The sequence below is a fragment of the Martes martes genome (assembly GCF_963455335.1).
Source record: "Martes martes genome assembly, chromosome: 2".
Classification (NCBI taxonomy): Eukaryota; Metazoa; Chordata; class Mammalia; order Carnivora; family Mustelidae; genus Martes; species Martes martes.
Window position 1 is genome coordinate 159,104,313 of NC_137889.1, and position 20,152 is coordinate 159,124,464.

Genomic DNA, 20,152 nt, shown 5'->3' on the forward strand with positions numbered 1-20,152 from the left:
TTTGGAATTAGTAGTCAAGGTGAGTAGAGGACTTGACCGTTACCTGAACTGTCACATTGAATTCTTTATCACAGCAGTCCTTGTCTTTCAATTTCCAAATGTGTTTTCTTATTTCTTTAATCATTTTTCAGAGCTGTGATCTTGCTTTGTAGATGACATCTTCTCAAATCTCTGAGGACATTAATTAGGTATTTTTATAAGCCTGCCGTTCCCTGAATGATCTCCACTTCCCGGGTCACTTATCTGTTTGTCTTGGTCTCGTTGCCAGCTTTCTTCAGATACCCGATGCTCCAGTGTTTACTCATGTTTATTCGTGAGATGATTTGAAGTTGCTTGAAATCTGTGTGGACAGGGGCAGCAGAAAGCTGGCTTTGGGCAGGCGTGTAGAGCTGTGTGGTGGGCCGCCAGCACCTGCACGGGACCACCTCAGCTCTTCCCAGTTTATGTGCTTTCTTGGGAAAACCCTGTTCATTTCTGTTTGGGGCATAGACCCATAGGCATTCATGTTTAGGGGGGAAGAACATACTGACTGCTCTGTATTTCAGTTTGTCCTCCTGTGTCCAGCCCTGTGTGTCATCTTGAGGGCTGCTGTCGAGCCTGACATTTGCAAGGTCCGAAGTGTCCCTAGGATTCTGTAGGCCGGAAGTGTCCTTGCTGCTTGTCCTCTCCGTGTTCTGCGTGTGACTGCCTCTGTTGAGCTTCGTCAGCCACGTGTCTTTTCTGACATTTCTGAAATTAATGTCTTTTCTAACATCCTTTTTGTTTTTGTGAGTTTATAGTACACCCCCCCACCCCATTATCATTTTAATGGGGTTTTAGAAGGTAGAGGTTGGAGACATTTGTGTTCAGAAGACAAAATGAGAGGAGAGATGACATTGCTTTTCCTATATGTTGAATTATTTTTTGGTTCACCGTATTTGCAGAGAGTAGATATAAAATACTAAGCTTTTTGTGATCACTTTTCAATATGAACGGAAGGTAGTTTATTTAACTTTTTTGCTCCCTGGAAGAAGTTGAATATAGCATTGTTATTTTAGGTTATAGATGAAGAAAGTGAGGCAGTGAGAATTTTGATGTTCACCTCCAACAGAGCAGGGATTGCTTGCCCGGTATAGGGGCCGGTCAGAGTATTGATTGGGAAAGACAGAAAGGAACTTTTCTTTCCTTTTTTCGTTTTGCCACGAGAGAGTTTTGATTATATTACTTGGTAATATCAGAAATGTGGCAGTCTTTTTATGTCAGGTGTTTTACTCTAGAGAGCTAGGTTAATGATGGTGACCCACTTCTCCAGTAGTATGAAACTTCTTTCTTGGAAGGGGCTTTGAAATTTAGGAAAGAAAGATGCAGGTATTACTTGCTTAGAGTAGTATCCTATAGATGTGAGCCTAAAGAGATTTTTTTAAAAGTGATATCCCTGTCCATATTTAAAGATAGTTTTATCAAAATGAACCTGACTTCCACTTTTAATACTTAAATTTGGGGAGTCCATTTCTGTAAAGCTCAAGGAAATTCAGTTTTTGAGATCAGTTACTATAAGCATCAAAAATCAGCTTCCAAAAATAATGTCCACTGATAGCAGAGATAGTGACATAGTACAAATTTATAATCCTGGTTTTCTGTTGGCGTTGATGTTTTTTCTTCTTACTGACCAGTGAGTATTTTTTTTAACTGAGAAAAATGCTGAAAACGTTTTTTTGCCGACTTCTTTTGTTTGCAAAGTTGAAAAAGGATTTCATACTTTACTGAATGGTGGGAAAGACCATTACACAGTTTGTGGCAAGACTGTTATAACCAGTTAGAATCTGAGTCATTTGCTTTATTTTTGAGAAGAATCAGGACTTGCTCCTCTGAAGCTTTATTTTTAGGTATGTTTTTGATTTGTAAAATCAAAGGTTTAAATGTCCTTCAGATAGGATAAAAGAGAATGGTAAGGATTATTATATCCCAGAACAATTGAACGATGATATATGAACCACACATTATAATTTGATTTCTGATTTCTTTTATTTTTATCTTTTCAGAGTTACAGATAGTATGAAAAACCCCAAAGCATTTTTTCACTGATTTCTTTTATTTTTGTCTTTTCAGAGTTATAGATAGTAGTATGAAAAACTTCAAAGCATTTTTTCGCTGGCTTTATGTGGGTAAGTTGATTGAATGAAGCATTCTTGTTACCTTAACCCTTCTTTAAAAATTGTGGGTATATCAATTTAGAATACTTCAGTTATTCTGGTAAAATTCCAAGTAACTGTAGGAGTAGAGCGAGTGGTATAAATGACCCGTCTTTTACCCTTCACGGGTGTCAGTGTTTTCAACACATGGCCCGCCTTCCTCCTTCCGTACCACCAGCCCCAGCTGTCCCCCAGATGCCACTTGTAGCACCGATTGTCCCTGTCACTCACTGCTGAAGGGTAACCTTTTTTTTTTTTTAAATTTTTTTTTACCTAGTAACTTCTCCTTAGGTTAAAATAACATTTTTGCATCTCTGCTATGTAGCTGTTAGGTTTTTTAAAACAACACGGGGAAAAGGCAAAGATCTGGCCTCTGCTCTTGAGTAGCTTATTTTCTGTTCTGTTTCTTAATCTTCCGTTTCTAGAGGTATGCCATCCGTTAGGGTAGCCAGTAGCCACCTGTGGCTCTTCAAATTATTTGAAATTACAGGGCCTCTGGGTGGCTCTGTCCATTAAGCAGCTGCCCTTCAGCTCAGGTCATGATACCAGGGTCCTGGGATTGAGCCCCGCATCTGGCTCCCTGTTCAGTGGGGAGCCTGCTTCTCCCTCTCCATCATTCTTTCTCTCTCTTTCAAGCAATAAAGGAATAAAATCTTTAAAATAAATAAATTAGTTGAAATTATGTAAGTTAAACATTCGTTTTTTTTGTGACATTATGCACCTTCGAAGTACTCTGTAGCCACACACTGTCAATGCCTGCCACATTGAACAGCACCAAACAAGAAGTTTCTAGCATCCTTTCCATCAGACACTAGTGCCCTAGCTAAGTTAAATGCAGACCACTCATTGCCTTTCTTTGTTCTACATAGCATCTTTTCATTTGTAGGTAGTTAACCAGGATTTACTGACTTCATAGTCCATGTTCTAATGCTTACTCTGCAGCGTGTGCATATTTTATGTAGGTCCATTTGAACTATTTTTGTGACCCCCCCTTAATATCATTGAAATAATCCAGCATACATTCCCTTCCAACACAGGCAAAAATTTGGTTATAAATGAGATTTATTCCTCGTTTGTTAAAATTCTAAAGAGTAAATAAAATAGAAGTTAAATTATCTGTAATGTGCTCACATCTTTTAACAAATGTCCAGATCTTCAATTCTGGTATCTTACAAACAAACTTTGTATTTGTCAGCCTAATGTAATTGCTTGTGGTAAAAAAAGAATGGGATCCACAGATGTTGGCATTTAAAATTCTTTTTTTTTTTTTTTTCTCAAAACCGTACCAGTGCTAGCCAGAATGGGGAGCCAGAGTGTTCATCAGGCCAGCCTGTTTAATATCAGAGATGCTGATTAGAATAAATTACAATATTAAAACTCAATGAGATCTTTGAAATAATTTTCTTTTACAGAAGAGGTTTGGTTTTACTTGTAGTTACTGGAGTAGTTGAGGCAGTTTATATTCTATTGCATGTCCTAACTCTAATGAGAAGCCTGATTAGGAGAGAAAATGAATTACTGCTCAATCCTTATCATTAGAGCAGGGCAGCGGAAAGCACGCTGGATGGGAGAACCCCAGACCTCATTATAATCCTGGCTCTGTCACTTGTTAGTGGTGCCGCCTGGGTTTGCTCCTTTGGAAAATGTAGCCTCCATGAAGGCAGGAACTTCTTTTGTACTGCTATATCCCCAGCACCCATAGTATGCTCAGTGAGTACTTTTTGGATGGATAAATGAATGAATGGGTGCACTAGATCATGGCTTGTTTTTCAGATAATTTAGAAGTTTGAACTAATTAAGAACGGTTTCTAAAATAATCCATGTTTGCAGAATCACATCCAGCATGCTTATTCCTGACCGAATGCAATTAAGAGGGCTATTCAAACAGTGCAAAAACACATGCAGCATTCCCCTTGACTTAGGTGGACATAATATAAAAATACAACCCTCAGAGAGGACAAAAAGAATTGGCTGCAGATATTAGAGAATCTGTAAATACATGTATATTTAAGTGTATGTATGTACACAAAAGTCTTAGTGTAAATATCTTTGTGTAGCAAAAGACCCAAGGGAGAGAAACGTGTTTGTTTGGTATTCTAAGGCTTTTGAAGGACCGAATTGTTTGCAGATTTTAAGAGAAGTGCCATATGTAAGGAGAGGAATGAATCTGGTCTGCGCACATCGTTGAGTTGACGGAGAAAATAAAAAATAATAGTTTAGCATTGTTAGACCAGCCTTTTTGAACCTGAAAATACAAGTCAATTATAGAGTCTTCACACTTCAGTTTTTAGAAGGAACATAAGTTTTCCTTGGTGAAAAGATTTCTTTGGTTGAATATTGAACATTTAGTCCGATGAAACACATTTAGTCTTTGAAATGTATCTATATTAAAGTTAGGTTTGTACCTTTCCTTTAAAGATAGTTTTTTGATTTCTGTTTCCAGCAATGTTGAGAATGACAGAAGACCACGTGCTTCCAGAGCTGAATAAGGTAGTATGTGGTAGTACGTTTTTCCACTGTGTTACTGCTGCTCTGACTGAGCTCAGCTTGGCTGCTTGGCTCAGTATTCATACACCATTGCTAGTTGACAAGATGTCAGGCTATAGACCCTAAATGCAGCTTAGTAATTGAGTCTTTTTTTTTTTTTCCTTTAAGAAATTTGTTTTATTTTTTCATCTCACAAAATACTATGGCTACCTAACTTTATAATTTTCATGTTTATATAAGATTTTGTAATCTGTATTATGTAGGGTGCTTGTATTCTTTACCTTACTTAAGTTTTGAATGCATTTTTATTTCCTTGGAAATCTGGTACTTTAAATATTAGTCTCAATGCTGATGTCTGGTAAACAGTAGTTTCTCTGATTACAAGGATTGTGACAGTGGCAGTGGAATTTCCTTTAAGTAAGAACTTTGAGACTAGGGCAACATTCCCACCTGATTTCTGTGGTCACTCATCCTCACCTCTGCCCAAACTCTTATTCAGATAGGTGAGGTAATCTGGGGCCTGTGAAAATGGAGAGCATTAGAATTAGCTCCAGTGGACTGGATGAATAAGGGATCGCCATTCTGAGACTCTTAGAAGAAGCACATCTTTTGTGCTATGGATGACTGGCCTCACAAACCAGGGAGGTTGGTTCACGTTAGGTGTTTCTCTGAGACCACTCTTTTGTTTGGGGAAGTAAAATGTGTCCGTTATTGGCGAGGGGGCGCCCTGGGTGTAATCCCCAGGTGTAAGTCTGTGAGGACTGAAGAACTGGGGTGGGGTGAATGCAGGGTCACTGCGAGAAGCAGAGACCAACCGCCAAGCAAGCATCACTGTTGAGTTGTAGGTCCTCACTCAAGTCAAGGTGACTTCTCTGGACGTAGCCTCCTCTTCCAGAGCAGGGACCCTGTACACCGTCTTAGCACAAGGCCTAAAACAATAAACAACTTCAGGCCATAAGGAATTCTGTAGCTCTTGGATTAGCTGATTGGAAAAAGGGATTTAAAATGTTTAATTACATGCTTGTCAGAGCTTCAAGATTTCATATTTTCACAGTTGCATAATCTTTTGGATTTCTATTGATGTTTCTTTGAAGGAACTTTGCCTCTTTGTATCATGGCTTTTAGTAGATAGTTAAAAAAAAAGTCACATTTATTATTACATAATGTAAGATCTTTGGGGAAGCTTTCTTTTTCCTTGATTTGTTTTTCCTTTTGTTCCTTTTTGATTTTGATAGATGACTCAGAAAGATATCACATTTGTTGCCGAATTTCTTACTGAACATTTCAATGAGGTACGAAAGTGTTATTTCTATAATGCTGGTGTTTTTTTGTTGTTGTTGAAAGAGTTAAACAGTTGCCATAAACCTGGGTAATGGTGAGAAGTAATCACATTTAATCCAACTTAATTGACATTTTTAGCAGCTGTGCTTTTTAAACTATTGAACTAATTAATGGCAATACTTATTTTAGAGCCTTTATAAATCCAACTTTTGTTTGGATGTGTGTCATATAGTCCCTAGAAGAAAAAGATAACTGCCACTAACAGCTCTCTTAAAAAATAAACGTTTTCATTAAGCTTAAGAATTTTTTTTTTCTTTCTCTTCTGTGAGTTGACTTAAGAGCTAAACTATGCTTATTCTTTCTAGGCTCCAGACCTTTATAATCGAAAAGGAAAATACTTCAATGTTGAAAAAGTTGGTCAGGTATGGGCATTTGATTGAATGTGGATATTACTTTTTTTTAGAAATTATTAAAACTAATGCTAAAACTTTAGCAGTGTTAGTCTTTATTATCCAAAGTTTCTGGAAAATAATACAATGCTAGCTTACACAGCAGCCCTTTTCTTTTAGTAAAGTAACCAAAAAGGAGCAGTTTTTAAACTTTTGGTCTCAGAACTTGTTTATATTCTTAATAACTATTGAAGACCCTGAAGAGTTTTGCTAATATAGGTTATATTTATCAATGGGAGATGTTAGTAGGCATTAGAAATATAACAGAATACAAAATTATTTAAAAGTAACAGCAATTCCATTTAACTGCTACATGTTATGTAAATATTTATAATAAAAATGACTATATTTTTTTAAACAGTTTAGTGAAGAGTGACATCGTTTTGTAGTTTTGCAAATCTCTGCTGTCTGCCTTAATAGAAGACAGCTTCTCATAGCTGCTGCTTCGTCTCCTGTGTTGGGTTTTTATGTATAATGTATGTAAAGAAAATCTGGCCTCACATAGGTTTTAGAAAGGGAGAAGTATTGTAATGGCTGTTTCAGATAATTGTGGATGTTTTTTGATATTATACCAAGTCTTGATAAGAGATAGTGTCTTAAAGGTTAGCTTTAATATGGAATCTAAAATTGCATCAGTGAACTTTTCATACTCTGATACATTAAAATCCATTCATCTGTCTTATGCTTTGAATGGATCTTTTACCTGTGCTTGATTTTGTAGTATTATGTATTGGTCGTTTGGAAAATACTGGCTCACTGAGTTATGCAGATCTTCTGAATGCTGACATTTTCCCCCATGCAGTATCCAAAAGTCAGATTTATGAATATCTGCACCAATATCATCAGAAAATCTTTAAGTATCATGGCTGTCAAGTACACAGTGGCAGATACAGATTTTCCAAAATTTTAATTTTTGCTTGAATGTTTAAATTTTATCATTGGCAGCAAATACTGTCAGTTGTTTTGCTTAAAGTGACAGGCTTGCTTTATTTTCAAGAAAATATCTACCAAATACCCACATACGAATAATCATAGCTTATCTGCCAGTCATTCTTTCAAATAAAAATGGAATTCCATTAACAGCAACAAAGTGCCTGGCTTACCCCACAACTACAACAATTTCTTAAATGTTTTTCCTCATGGTCACCATTGTACTTTGGTATTGGCCAAAGTGCTTTATGTTTACTTCCAACTTTGTCACAGAGAACAGTAAAAAGATTTGTACTCCAGGGTTGAGATTTAATAAAATTAATTATTTTAATAGCTTCATTAAATAAGTGAAACTGTCAGTATGTAACAAAAAGGAATACAGTGCCCACTAGTGTGACTTAAGACCACCACCTTGCCTCCTGGCGTCAGTTTTCCCCACCTGTGCTTTTGACCCTTAATGCAGATGTCAACAGAGTTGAAAGGGCAAATAACATTTTGACGTTATAAAAATAATGTAATGAAATCTAGAAATACTAAAAAAATAAATAAAAAATAAGATAAAATAAATAAAAAATAGTATTGACCACATGGATCCTTAAAGCATCTTTGGGGCTCCAGGGGGTCTGTTGACCACACTTTTAGGACTGCTGTCCGAGAGTAGATCGACAAGTTAATACTTTTAAAATTAATTTATAACACAAGTGCGCATGCGCAATCACACACACACAACACACACACACACAAAAGATTAAAATGTCCTTCGTGAAGGTGGAACACAAAATTTAAACTCTGTGTGTGGTCTCTGCATCCATAGCATTCTGATCTTCCAGAAGTTTGCACCTTGCTAAGTGGCTCGGCATTTAGTGAATTTTGGTCATTTCACTTGGAATAATAGCAGTGCAATTTCAGAGCACTTGGCAGTAAAACAATCACTTTTTAAATAGAATAATGCTAACGATAAGTCTTTGAAGCCTCCTTCTTTGTTTATGACATTTAAAATTTTGATTTGGATTAATTCTAGTACTTGAAAGATGAAGATGATGATCTCGTGTCACCGCCTAACACAGAAGGAAACCAGTGGTATGATTTTCTTCAAAATAGCAACCACCTTAAAGGTATTTAATGAACTTTGTGGATTTGGGCCATGTTTATACTTGCTTTGAGACCAGTATATTAACTAGGAGTTTTGCTGGACAGTTACTGAATATTTATTTCAGGTCTTTAGATCATTTGTGCCTATTGTTTTTGATTAGAGAAACAGCAAAATAAATATTATATGACTTTACCATGGTAGAAAACAGTCTGAAATTAACTGTGATAGGATAAGATTGTTTATTCTCAGATACTCTTGTCTGTTTTGTACCCTATGAAAAAAATAGGATATTAGGAAGAAAATTATACAGCCTGCTAGTGAGAGAAGTCTTTTGCTGATTCCCGTTTGTGAACTCCTAAAAGCATAGTGATGCTTAACTATTCTCCTGAGATTGTAGGTTTTTTGTGTACTTGTGCTTTTCATTCTCTAGGATCTTGAAATGTTGGTATAGTAAAATGATCCAACATTATTCAGGATGCAACACAAAATAGCAACCACTAAATATATCAGAACTTCACTATTTTAGGTGCAGATATTTTGGAAGCAGTATTTCTTTGCTTGCCTCACAGAGTAATTTGATCACACCCTGTCAGTTTCTTAGGTCATTAGGGTAATAGCCCCCAGCATGTAGTTCTTTCCTTCATGCCCCCAGGAACCTAGGGGGTAGGCACCTGTTATCCCCATTTCCTAATAACGAAGCTGAAGGTCAGAGAAGGCCCAAATCACACAAGCTGGTACGTGATGAAGCTAGGTGTCTGCTGACTTCAAAGCCCGAGTTTTTAACTCGACTCAGTGGTGACCTCTGCCACTCTCTCTAGTTTCTGTTTATCTGAATGATGGATGGGAGAAGGAGAGAATTCTCTGAAGCCCAAAACTTGGCTTGTTGCCCTTTTATTTTAACCCTAGAAGTTCAAATTATTTTTCAGAGCAGGACATTTTGTATTTCTCGAGATCTGTTGATTCAGTTAGTAATTGAAGGGAGGGAGAATAAAGGTACAGCTGACTCAGCTCATTGCTGTTTAATCAGGATGCATCCCCAGCCTGAGGAGAGCTCATGGCAGTGTGCCAGGAGCGGTGGCACCAGTGCCCTGTCTGAGAATGGCTAATACTGGTCGTGGGAACTTGGGTGGGCTAAAAATGGGCCCTACCCTCTTTTTCCTCACATCTATGGCTGAACAGGAAGGCCTAATCTTAGCTGGGAGCATGATGTTTAACCAAGATAAGACTTCGTATTATTAACTTCATCTCAAGGTTTTGCTAGTGTGTGAATTGGGACAAGCTCATTAATTATCGTTTCTTGGTCTAGTATGAAGAAATACTCTCATTATGGAACTGTTTCTGGTTTTTGTCTTTTTTTGTAAGATTTATTTATTAGAGAGAGAGTGTGTGGTGGGGAGGGACAGAGCAAGAGGGAGAGAGAATCCCAAACAGACTCGGGGCTGACCATGAAGCCCAACACAGAGCTCAGTCCCATGACCCTGAGCTCAAGACCTGAGCCAAAACCAAGACTTGGATGCCCAACTGACTGTGTCACCCAGACGCCCCATCATTATGGAACTGTTAAGAAAACTTCCATGAAACTTCTTTCTAGCACTTTGCAAAAATCATGTGCTAAATATTTGCTACATGTACTTTCTCAGGGTACATGAGGGAGTGCTGGGGCTGTAGGATGGGTGAAAGTCGCTGCTCTGGGCTTCGGGGGTTGGAATCTGCTTGGCGACTTCTCGTGATGTGGCTGAGGGCAGACTGTCTAACCTCTCTGTGCCCGTTTTCTCATCAGTAAAATGAGGGCGGTAGTGGTGCCTCCCTCAAAACACCATTGTGATGATTCTGTAAATGCAGGTGGAGCGCTGGGTGCCCAGCTCATGGCTCCTGAGCAGTTGGGATGCTGTCACTTGAGCTGTGGTTACTCAGAACACTTCTGACACTAAAATGAGAGGGTTTTCCTCCTGAGACCAATTCTGATACCAACTGTGTGTCCTATGATTCATTTCTGATGCTGACTACCCAGACTCCACAGCTTCCATGGCTCAGTCCCACAAGACCGCCTCTGTGGCTTCAGTCCTGATGATTAGGTCCCTGGGTGGCCTACATTTCTGTCCCCACCCTACCTCTCTCCTCCTTTCAGGTTGGTTATTTGCTAAAATGGCCCACAAAACCCAAACACTTCACTTAGGTTTACTGCTTTATTATAAAGACACAAGTCAGAACAGCCAAGTGGAAGAGCTGCAGAGGCAGGGTGTGGGGGGAAGGGCTCAGAGCCCCCACGCCTGCTCTGGGTGTGTTACCCAGCACCCAGAAGCCCTCTGTTCAGGGGTTCTTTATGGGGTTTTCATTATGCAGGTGGGATTGATTAAGTGATCGATGACTGGTGATTGGACTCAAGTCCAGCTCCTCTCCCCACCCTGGTAGTTGGGGGATGAGGGCTGGAAAGTCCAGGCTTCTATCATGGCTTAGTCTCTCTGGTATCCAGTCCTCATTCTGAAACTATCTAGGGATCTACCCACAGTCGCATTGTTACACCAAAAGATTGTTACACCCTTATCACTCAGGAAATTCCAAGGGCTTTAGATGCTCTGTGCCAGGAACCAGGGACAAAGATCTGATACCTTTCTCTGCTCCCACAGCATCTCTCACCTGTGGGAAGCTTAAAATGTTAGCCTGATTAAAACTCACTTTGTCCAGCATAGCTGGGACATGAGATGCTGGAAGTGAGGGAAGCCTACAGAGCTCAGGAGAAGAGGGTGGGCCTGGGAATCTGAGGGTTGGATTCAGAGGTGTGAATTCGTTATCATTTTCACCCCAGGCAGATTGCCCAAACCTCCTGGGCCTCATTTTTTAAATCTGTAATTTGGAGAGTGTGATGCTTACTTTGTCCAGCTGTTGTAAGCAATAGAAGTAACAGGATGGAATCTCGCATAGTCGCTACCCCTGAGGACTTAATTATGTATTACTCGCTACTGGTAAAGTAGCCTTTTGCAAAGTAAAGTGCTTATTTACACAGCACTAGTTTCTTGTGTCTTGTTTCTGTTTTCAGTATTATACTTTTCAAAAACAATACTGGACTGCTGTTGTCAGCCCGTTGTGGCAAAGAGTAGAGAATGAACTCTATTTTATTGTGTCTTGTGGTTCCCAGATCACCCCTTCCTTCTTATACCCAGCAGAAGCAAACTGTCAGATTTGGGTAGGGGAAAATAGAATAAAGAGTACGGAGCTGCTAGGCCTCGGCCTGCAGTGGGTGCAGCAGGTTTTAGTGGGCCTGTAGCAGGGGATGGTAAAGAAAAGGCAGGAGGCCACAGTCATTCGTGGTGAGATTGTGTGAGGGGCTAATGAAGCAGCCAGGGAGATTGCCACTGTCAGATGAGCGGTGCGGGCTGCCTCTGACAGATTATTTTCTCCTACTAATCATTTGGTTTACTATAACTTTGTGATTTTGTTTTTGTTTCTCTTTTTGTTTGAAACCAGAAAGTCCTTTGCTGTTTCCTTATTATCCTCGAAAATCATTGCATTTTGTGAAAAGGCGGATGGAGAACATTATTGATCTGTGCTTGCAAAAACCAGCAGTAAGTTTGAAAAAGCAATGCATGCCTTTGTGGAGGAGTGAGAATATCTACAGTATGGGGTTCACTTATGTAAATGGTCATAGTTACTAAGGTGAGCTGTATGAAATGCTGTTGTTCACCCTTTGGCTAACAAAAATGGCAGGTTCATTGGGTTCACCCTAACATTTCCTCTTACTGTTAGTTTCTTACATAAACTAAGTAGTAAACAAATAACAAGGTTATTAGGAGTGTTGGTATCCTTATTATTTTATTTGTTCCTAGAACAAACTTCTTGTAAACAGTCTCAGCTAGAGAACTATCGTGTGTCTAGCTTACTGCTGCAGGAGGGAAGTAAGATGCTGTGAGATGCCGTGAGAGAAGGGGATGGGCTGGGTGTTCTTAGTCTTCTATGCATACTTCTTTCTGGTGCACTTTTCAGAATTTCTTCGGTCTCTTTTCCTTGCTGTTAGAACTGTCATTGAAGTTTCTTGTGTGAAAGCTTGGTGATCTAGATGGTTTTTTACTAGACTTGAATAGTGAAGGTCAGGTACTTTCTGTAGAGTACTTGGGTGTATGTAAATGCTTTAATTGTACTTTTAAAAATCTATTTTATTTAGGATGTCATTGGAAAATCGATGAATCAAGCAATCTGTATTCCATTATACAGGGATGCTAGAAGGTAATTCTATTTACTTTTTGGGTGGTAAAATTTAGTGGCCAGTTTAACTTTTTCTTACCTTTTTTTCTTTTGTTTTAGTCAGGACTGTACACGCAGATTATTCAAATTTCCTTTTCTGTAAGTGTGTGTTTCTTCTTGTCTCATACGAGCAATACAGTTTTGTTCTCTGCTGTGATAGCTAAAGACCGTGTTTTGACGTTAAATTTTTTTCCTCAGGTGGAATAATAAAACCTCAAATCTACATTATCTTCTTTTTACTATTTTAGAAGATTCACTTTATAAAATGTGCATTTTAAGGAGACATACTGATATTTCCCAGTAAGTATTAATCTAAAGTTGAGTTAGAGAGTGAGATTCTATTATTTTTAGTAATAAATGTACAACTTCCCTCCCTTATATTTTGGGGTTCAGTTAAGCTACCTTATGAGTTTAGGCTTGTTGGTGCACTGTTCTTAGACTTATATTTCACATCATTAAGATGATAATGCCAAATCACAAGCTTCAAGATCCCTTTTGATTCTAGATTATTAATTTTGTACAGGTGTAGTTGTGACTTGTAGGATTTCTTTAGCATTAAGAAAGATACAACAGCGGAACACTCAGGATTATATCTCTTGAACTTGTAGCATTCAGAACTGTTGTTTGGGTTCCTTATGGAAAGGATTTTAGCCTCGGGTTAGGTATGCCTTTCATTAAACAAGAGGCCTGCCTGTAGAGACTTCTTTTGAGAATCTGAAGTAAAAGTTCTAAAAAATAAATCATGTACAGAACACCATTAATATCGTAAATGGTTTTTAATCTGAATTTGAAGGAAATGTTTTGAGACCCGAGATGGGCCAAAGAGAAATAATTTGGTTGTTCCCAATTGTCCTTAATTTTATAAGGTATCAGTGACTAAGATTTTAAATGAGTTGCAATTTTGATGTAGGTTTGTCTATCTCAGGGTTTAAATTAGTTGTCGGTTTTGCAGAGTGAACATAATGGTATTTTGGGTCTGGGACTTGGCTGTTTAGGTAAATATACTAACACTGACAATCATGTTCTTTCAAGCATTTAGATTATTGGCTATCCAAGTTGTTCCACAGTCTTTTTTTCCCCCCCTTCTTTCTTCAAGATCTGTAAGTAATGGACTAATTGCTATTAAATTTGGGAGCTTCACGTATGCCACAACCGAAAAAGTGAGACGAAGGTAAATCTTGAATCTTGTTTGGATGAGATTATATACATATACAAATGATATGTGCGTATGTTTAATTATAGAAATATGGTCAGACTCAGGTACAGTGATTATGTTACGCTTAGGAGGCCTTTGTAACTTGCAGCAGAGGGCACAGGATTGCTTACATAGCTTATACTTTGACTTAACAATTGAATAGAACCTTACTGCCCTTCAGGAACTTACATAACTGTGGTTTCCTATGATTAATACTTCCGAGCTCCCCGTCTGTTCAGAAAGCAAGATGGCTCCAGGGAGCATGTGGCTGCGGTTGTTGTTACAACCAACAGTAACGTGTGGTGGCCTCATTCTCACTGCTCTGGGATGTTCTTAGAATATAAAAGGGTAACAGTAGCAAAGTCATCCCTGAGGCTGTGGAGTGGACACTCCTCACAGGCCAAACCTTTTCTCACTCTCTTTTCCTTACATAAAAGGAGTTTTTTATGATAATGTCTTTAAAGTTGTTGTGACTTTTCCTCTATCAATCTTATTTTTACTTCTCAGTCTAGTTAGCCCTGTTTGTTTAGCCAGTATATCTACAAGGTGCCATTCCTGGAATTTCCATAGCCTTAAGGCCTGACTATTGGTATCAGGAGTTTTCTGAAACTGTGAACCAACCTCACCCTCCCAGATTTTTCTTTTTTCATGATGACCTGTTTTTTAGGGCCTACTTCTGTTTGTGAATAATCGGTGCAATTGGTAACTGATTTTAATGCAAACTGATTATGTATTTTCAGTGTATGAGTATAGAATGTCACTTGGTTTTTGTTGTATTAAATTTTTGCGTGGTACTATAATACTTTCTCAGTTGTCCCAATCATCTATGATGTAACAGAACGTCATTCACTTCTAGCGCGTACAGCTGCTTAGATGCACAGTTCTATGATGATGAGACTGTAACGGTAGTTCTGAAAGACACCGTGGGGCGTGAAGGGAGAGATAGACTTCTGGTCCAGTTACCATTATCTTCAGTGTATAACAGTGAGGATGCCGCAGAGTATCAGTTCACGGGGGCTTACTCCACAAGGTAACTAACTCATCAGTAAGAAACTCTTGCTGACAAAATAGTTATATGCTTTTGAATGTGTATCGTACATTGTGGTTCCTTAGGTATGCTAGGCAGTGCTCACTAGGGATAGGAAAATCAGCTGGGCAGAAGTACTTTTTTTTTTTTTTTTTTAAATACTGGCTTCAACAGCTCTCTTGCCCTTTTGCTTTGCTAATAAATCAAGAGTATTTGGTGAAATAAGGTGGGGAATTATTTGGAGTAGCGAATGGGACTTCTGTACTATTTTTAAGGGTAGCTTGAACCCCAGTTAATAACAGAATTAGTTATTTTAGATTTTCTTCTGTTGGTTTCCTCCCAGAATCAGGACTTCAGTAGCAAGTGGAGGGTACACAGCCAATTCTAGAGATGGCTTTAGTTTTCTTAGATTTAAGTGAGTAGGTCCCTTCTCTAATTAAAAAGTTTGTCTGTTTGCTTTCCTTGAGCAGGAATCAGAAACCTTAGTAAGATGCCATTCTAGCTATTTGGAATTGCAGTATTTTCCTAGGATATAGGAAAATGCCTTTTATACAGTGGCTGATAGAATTATTTTGAAACTGGGAATGTTGGTAGAAATCAAACCCATGGTAGATCCTTATATTACCTCCTTGTAAACCAGAGAGATCACCTTTTCATTTTGGGGTTGGATTTTCCCTTCTCCAGGCTAGATGAACAGTGCAGTGCTATTCCCACACGTACCATGCATTTTGAAAAGCATTGGCGATTACTGGAAAGTATGAAAGCACAGTATGTTGCTGGGAATGGTTTTCGCAAAGTGTCCTGTGTGGTAAGTATTTACAGATTGTTTACTGACTGAGAGTAATGGGAGGAAGTGACTTTGGATCTATAAGGTCCTTTCAGAAAGTGTAAACATTTCATGGTGTATTGCTTTTATTGATTATGAACATGTTGTGGACTTAGCTATGTAGCTTTCTCATTCTGAGAAAGTTGACTGAGTAATACGGTTCTAGATGTTAATTAATTATTTATTTTTTAAAGTAGTCTTGACACCCAGCCTGGGGCTCAAACTCATGACCCTGGGATCAAGTATCTCATGCCTTTGTGACTGAGCCACCAGGCACCCCTTGATTTCAATTATTAGGAAAATTGTCACTATTGTATATAGCGATCCTTTTATAGGAAATGAGGCTAAGTTTAGTGATTTTGTTGTGAATCGATGGAAAATAACTTTCATACAAAACCATTTTTCAAACTTTTGATTTCTTATATATTATTTGTTAGTTCAGCCATTAATTTAAAGATTCTTTATTTGACCTTTTCTTCTCCAGTTAAGCTCAAATCTCCGTCATGTAAGAGTATTTGAAATGGACATAGATGATGAATGGGAGCTTGATGAATCTTCAGATGAAGAGGAGGAAGCCAGTAATAAGCCCGTGAAGATAAAGGAAGAAGTGTTGTCGGAGTCAGAGGTTGAGAACCAGCAGGCCAATGCTGCCACATCCGCTCCGGAGATAGTCATCAAAGTGGAAAAACTTGACCCTGAGCTGGACTCCTAATCTAGCTTGCCCTGATTTTGTATGTCCTCATTATGTCAGGAAGGACATGGGAGATGGGTGAAGATGTTTTGGATCACTTTTAATTTTCTTTGTATGACAAAGAAATAAACCATACATTTTATTTTTCCTTATTCTGCTTCAGCTTCTCTTAGTAGTAGAGTCACTATGATAGACTTTCTTTTTGGTGAGATTTCTTTTTAATACTGTGTGCAGAACTCATGTTTAAAGAAAACAAATTGAGTGAAGAAAATTTCAGTCTTTTCTGTTAAAAGATAGGTATCAGGAATCATTCCTATACCAAGAAGAAATTACATTTAAGTAGTCATTCATCACTAGAATTTTTGATGCCTTTAGTATTTTAAATAAAAACATAGATATTTATTCCTTTTCCATCTTCCCCCTTCTAGTTGATTCTCGGTCTCCAGAATGCTTTCAGAATTATATTTTCAAAATTATACTGCTTTACTGTAATGCTAAATAAGCCAAAAATGGGTACTGTCTTTATCATCTGAACAGCAAAAACACTGCTTGACACCTATGTAATTATCTTCTCATTTTGTTACTGGATTTGAGCTCTGAATACTTTGAATTGGCAGCGTTTAGATGTGTCTTTTTCCTCTGTTTAGAATTGGCCAAGGACACATGGTGGCTTTGTGTGCAACGTCTTATAAACACAAGAAATGTGGATCAACTAAGCCTAATGTAGCATTATTGCAAATGAGCTCCTATTGATTTCCTGGTGCTCATTCCTAAAGTTGAGCAGTGTTCTCATGAGACTTTCAAAGAGTTTCCGTTTTATATATGAATTCTAGTATCAGTTCATCGATGAATGAAAGCGTCACTTTTTAAAGCTTTCAGGCAGGAAAATGCACTATAACCACATGAGTGGCTAACTGCTGGATTCTGTGTCATTTGTCTGTTTCTTTCATAACACCTGTTGCACTTGGAATTTAGGTACATCATGCTTTAGATACTCCAGGTACCTCAGTTGGTCTGATCTGTGTTGGTTTTGAAGGGAAAACTGAAGAGAAGCCATTATTGTGTGCTTGAGTTTGGCGATGAGTACTATGATCTTCAGGAGCCCGGCTATGTCCGTGTGTGTCCTGGCACATAGCAGGCCTCCAACTTGCTTAATATATGGTTTACATCAGTACTTCGTGGTGGTTGGTCAGTTTCATGGCATAGTGCACATGTCTTGAATGAGCTTTTGTGAGCAAGAAAGGTAATCTCTCAGGTGACATTATAGCTTGTTAGAATGAATTACAATTTCACAATGAGCCACCAGTTCATTAGACGGTAATCTGTCCCATGTGACTTCAGCATGAAATTTATAAAGATTTTTTGATATGTACATGCTTGCTTTCTGCAGTTCCAGGCTAGGGATGAATTGAAACCAATTGCCTTCATCTCAAACCAGGCATCAGTACTAGTTCTACTGATGTACTAACTATCCCTTATCATCAAGTAAAATAATTGTGAATCATTCCTAATTTTAGGAGGAGTGCTTTTCCATTAATGATTTTAATGATTATCATAAATAATTTAGGAACTGCCTTTGTGTTACACCAAAGCAGAAAATTTGAGCTGATACCTGAATTCCTTTTTAAGTTTTAATCATTGTAGTGCAGATAATGTTTTATCATTATATTTTTAGATAGAGGCTATGATTTCCACACCATTAGAAACTTTACTTTTAATATTTAGAAAGAATTTGAGCATTATAGACTATCATTTCTAGTTTATTTAGCAGATGCTGAATTTGAGTTTTGAATTGAGTTAATGACAAGGAAAGTGGGACATGTGGGATCCTGGTCCCTGACCTTCAGGGGTCAGTGGGGATAATCGATTACCTATCTCACTGTCTGAGAACTAAATGGGTGTCGTAGAGCATTGTGGTTGGCCCATAGGAGACACCTGATAAAAATCAGCATTTATTAAAATTCTGTGCTGCTCTCTTCCAGGATAAAATGTGTTGATATTTTAGGAATTCAAATAGCGCCCCCTCCCCGCCTTTTTTTTTTTTTTTTTTTGGTGCCTGACTTAATGGCACTATGATAATAGTCTTGCTAATTCTCTGGCTTTGTAGGGTTTTTTTTCCATTTTCTTCTTGACTTTTTTCCAAAAAAAAAAATTTTACACTTAGCAAAATACTGAAACATTTTCTCTTTTTTATTCAGAGCATTTGAATATAAATGTGAAGAAAACTATTCATTATAGAATAACCTTGGGTTTATGACCCCATAACTAGGGAATGTCTCTTAGATATAGGTACAGATACAGATGTCTGAGTTAATCTAAATACTTGCAATTCTTGAGGAAATCCAGCAAGCAGACGTGCTAAATACTTCTAGAGAATGTTGTAATTGAAATCATGGGTTGCATGAATTCTCCAGGGCAAATCAGTTTCTTTGGCACCTCTTGCATTTGTGACAGTTACTGTAGACTGATTGCATTTATTAGAATATGCATTTGACTGTCCAACATATCATTTTTAGTTCTCACTGAGTAGAGGGAGATGGTACTTAGGATTATACCAAGTCAAGGTCACAAAAACCTTAACAGTATGAGAGTAAGGATTATTTTAGAGCAGCAATAGTATGTGAACTCTTAGGAATATTCAGTTTAGAAATTCTCACTTATTAAACGGTTGGTTTTAAGTAAATGAATTATTAATATGTAGATAATGTTTTTCACTTTCTGGGGTCAGAGGAACAGGATCTTACATGAAGTACACACCTATCACATCAAAATTTCCTGGGCCCGTGATTAACAATGCAAATTTATAGGCGTCACCCAAGACCACTCAGAATGTGGAGGTAAGGGCACTGGCCTGCATTTTTAACCAACTCATCTGATCTTACACCCACTAAAGTTGAGAACCTTTGTAGCCTATGAAGGCTATTTTTAAATTTTTATCATTTAATGTTTATCATTTTTTAATTAAAAGCTGCTCCCTTAGATGCATTGGAAACATATTTTTTTCCCTATGAATGACCCTGATGTGATTAATTTTACATGCAACATGCTCACAGTTCTGTAAATCTGTTTAAACGATGGTGAGCCTAATTATCCCAATTCTGTGCACCGCAGCATGTAGAACCCAATCCCAGAAGGCCACATTTCAACCCTAAGCTCACGTTCCACGGAATGGTAGATGCCGAGTGGGTCTGTGTGCTGAGATGCCAGGCAGGCCAGCTAATAGGTGATTATGACTCATAAATGACACCCTCGCTCTGGGGTGTGTAGTCAGACTGAACACACAGTACCCCAGATGCTAAGTGGACTGTGTGGTTACTGCCGTCCAGATGACCAGTCCACCCTTCGGACGTGAGTGCCTGACGCGTGGCACCAGTGCATAGATACTTTCAATGTTAAAGCAGGGGGACAAGTTTGTAATTCGTGCCTCCTCCCCTTCCAACTGCCAGTGTTCCCATATTCTCCCAACCAGGCTGGAAAACTTTAGGAACTGTTTCTATTCAGTTCTGTATTCCTAATTCTTGTTCCAGAATGACCATTATTATTTTAAGTTGTATTTTTTTCCCACTTTACAGATAGCGGAGCGAGAAGCAGGTTTCCCGCTGAGCAGGGAGCCTGATGAGGGACTCCATCCCGGGACCCTAAGATCATGACCTGAGCTGAAGGCAGACGCTTAACTGACTGAGCCATCCAGGCGCCCTTGTAGAACTGGGTATTTAGGAGCCCAACCAGATACTATGAACTGGCAGCTGTGACTGTCAGCATG

General features: G+C 38.4%; 1 protein-coding gene across 3 annotated transcripts in view; it reads left to right on the forward strand.

The window, feature by feature from the left end:
- The window catches only part of ANAPC4 (anaphase promoting complex subunit 4), a 36,558-nt gene extending 20,017 nt beyond the window's left edge, over positions 1 to 16,541 (forward strand). For 2 of the 3 annotated variants that reach the window (XM_080797784.1, XM_080797785.1), the window contains 13 exons: positions 2,089 to 2,144; positions 4,615 to 4,661; positions 5,894 to 5,950; positions 6,305 to 6,361; positions 8,340 to 8,433; positions 11,877 to 11,974; positions 12,571 to 12,632; positions 12,711 to 12,749; positions 12,849 to 12,950; positions 13,747 to 13,821; positions 14,702 to 14,875; positions 15,557 to 15,680; positions 16,183 to 16,541. In XM_080797784.1, the coding sequence (XP_080653910.1) occupies positions 2,089 to 2,144; positions 4,615 to 4,661; positions 5,894 to 5,950; positions 6,305 to 6,361; positions 8,340 to 8,433; positions 11,877 to 11,974; positions 12,571 to 12,632; positions 12,711 to 12,749; positions 12,849 to 12,950; positions 13,747 to 13,821; positions 14,702 to 14,875; positions 15,557 to 15,680; positions 16,183 to 16,410 (1,213 nt within the window). In that variant the 3' untranslated portion in view covers positions 16,411 to 16,541. The remainder of the gene's footprint in view (positions 1 to 2,088; positions 2,145 to 4,614; positions 4,662 to 5,893; positions 5,951 to 6,304; positions 6,362 to 8,339; positions 8,434 to 11,876; positions 11,975 to 12,570; positions 12,633 to 12,710; positions 12,750 to 12,848; positions 12,951 to 13,746; positions 13,822 to 14,701; positions 14,876 to 15,556; positions 15,681 to 16,182) is intronic. The other variant, XM_080797786.1, reaches the window with a different exon arrangement.
- The last annotated feature ends 3,611 nt before the right edge of the window (positions 16,542 to 20,152 follow it).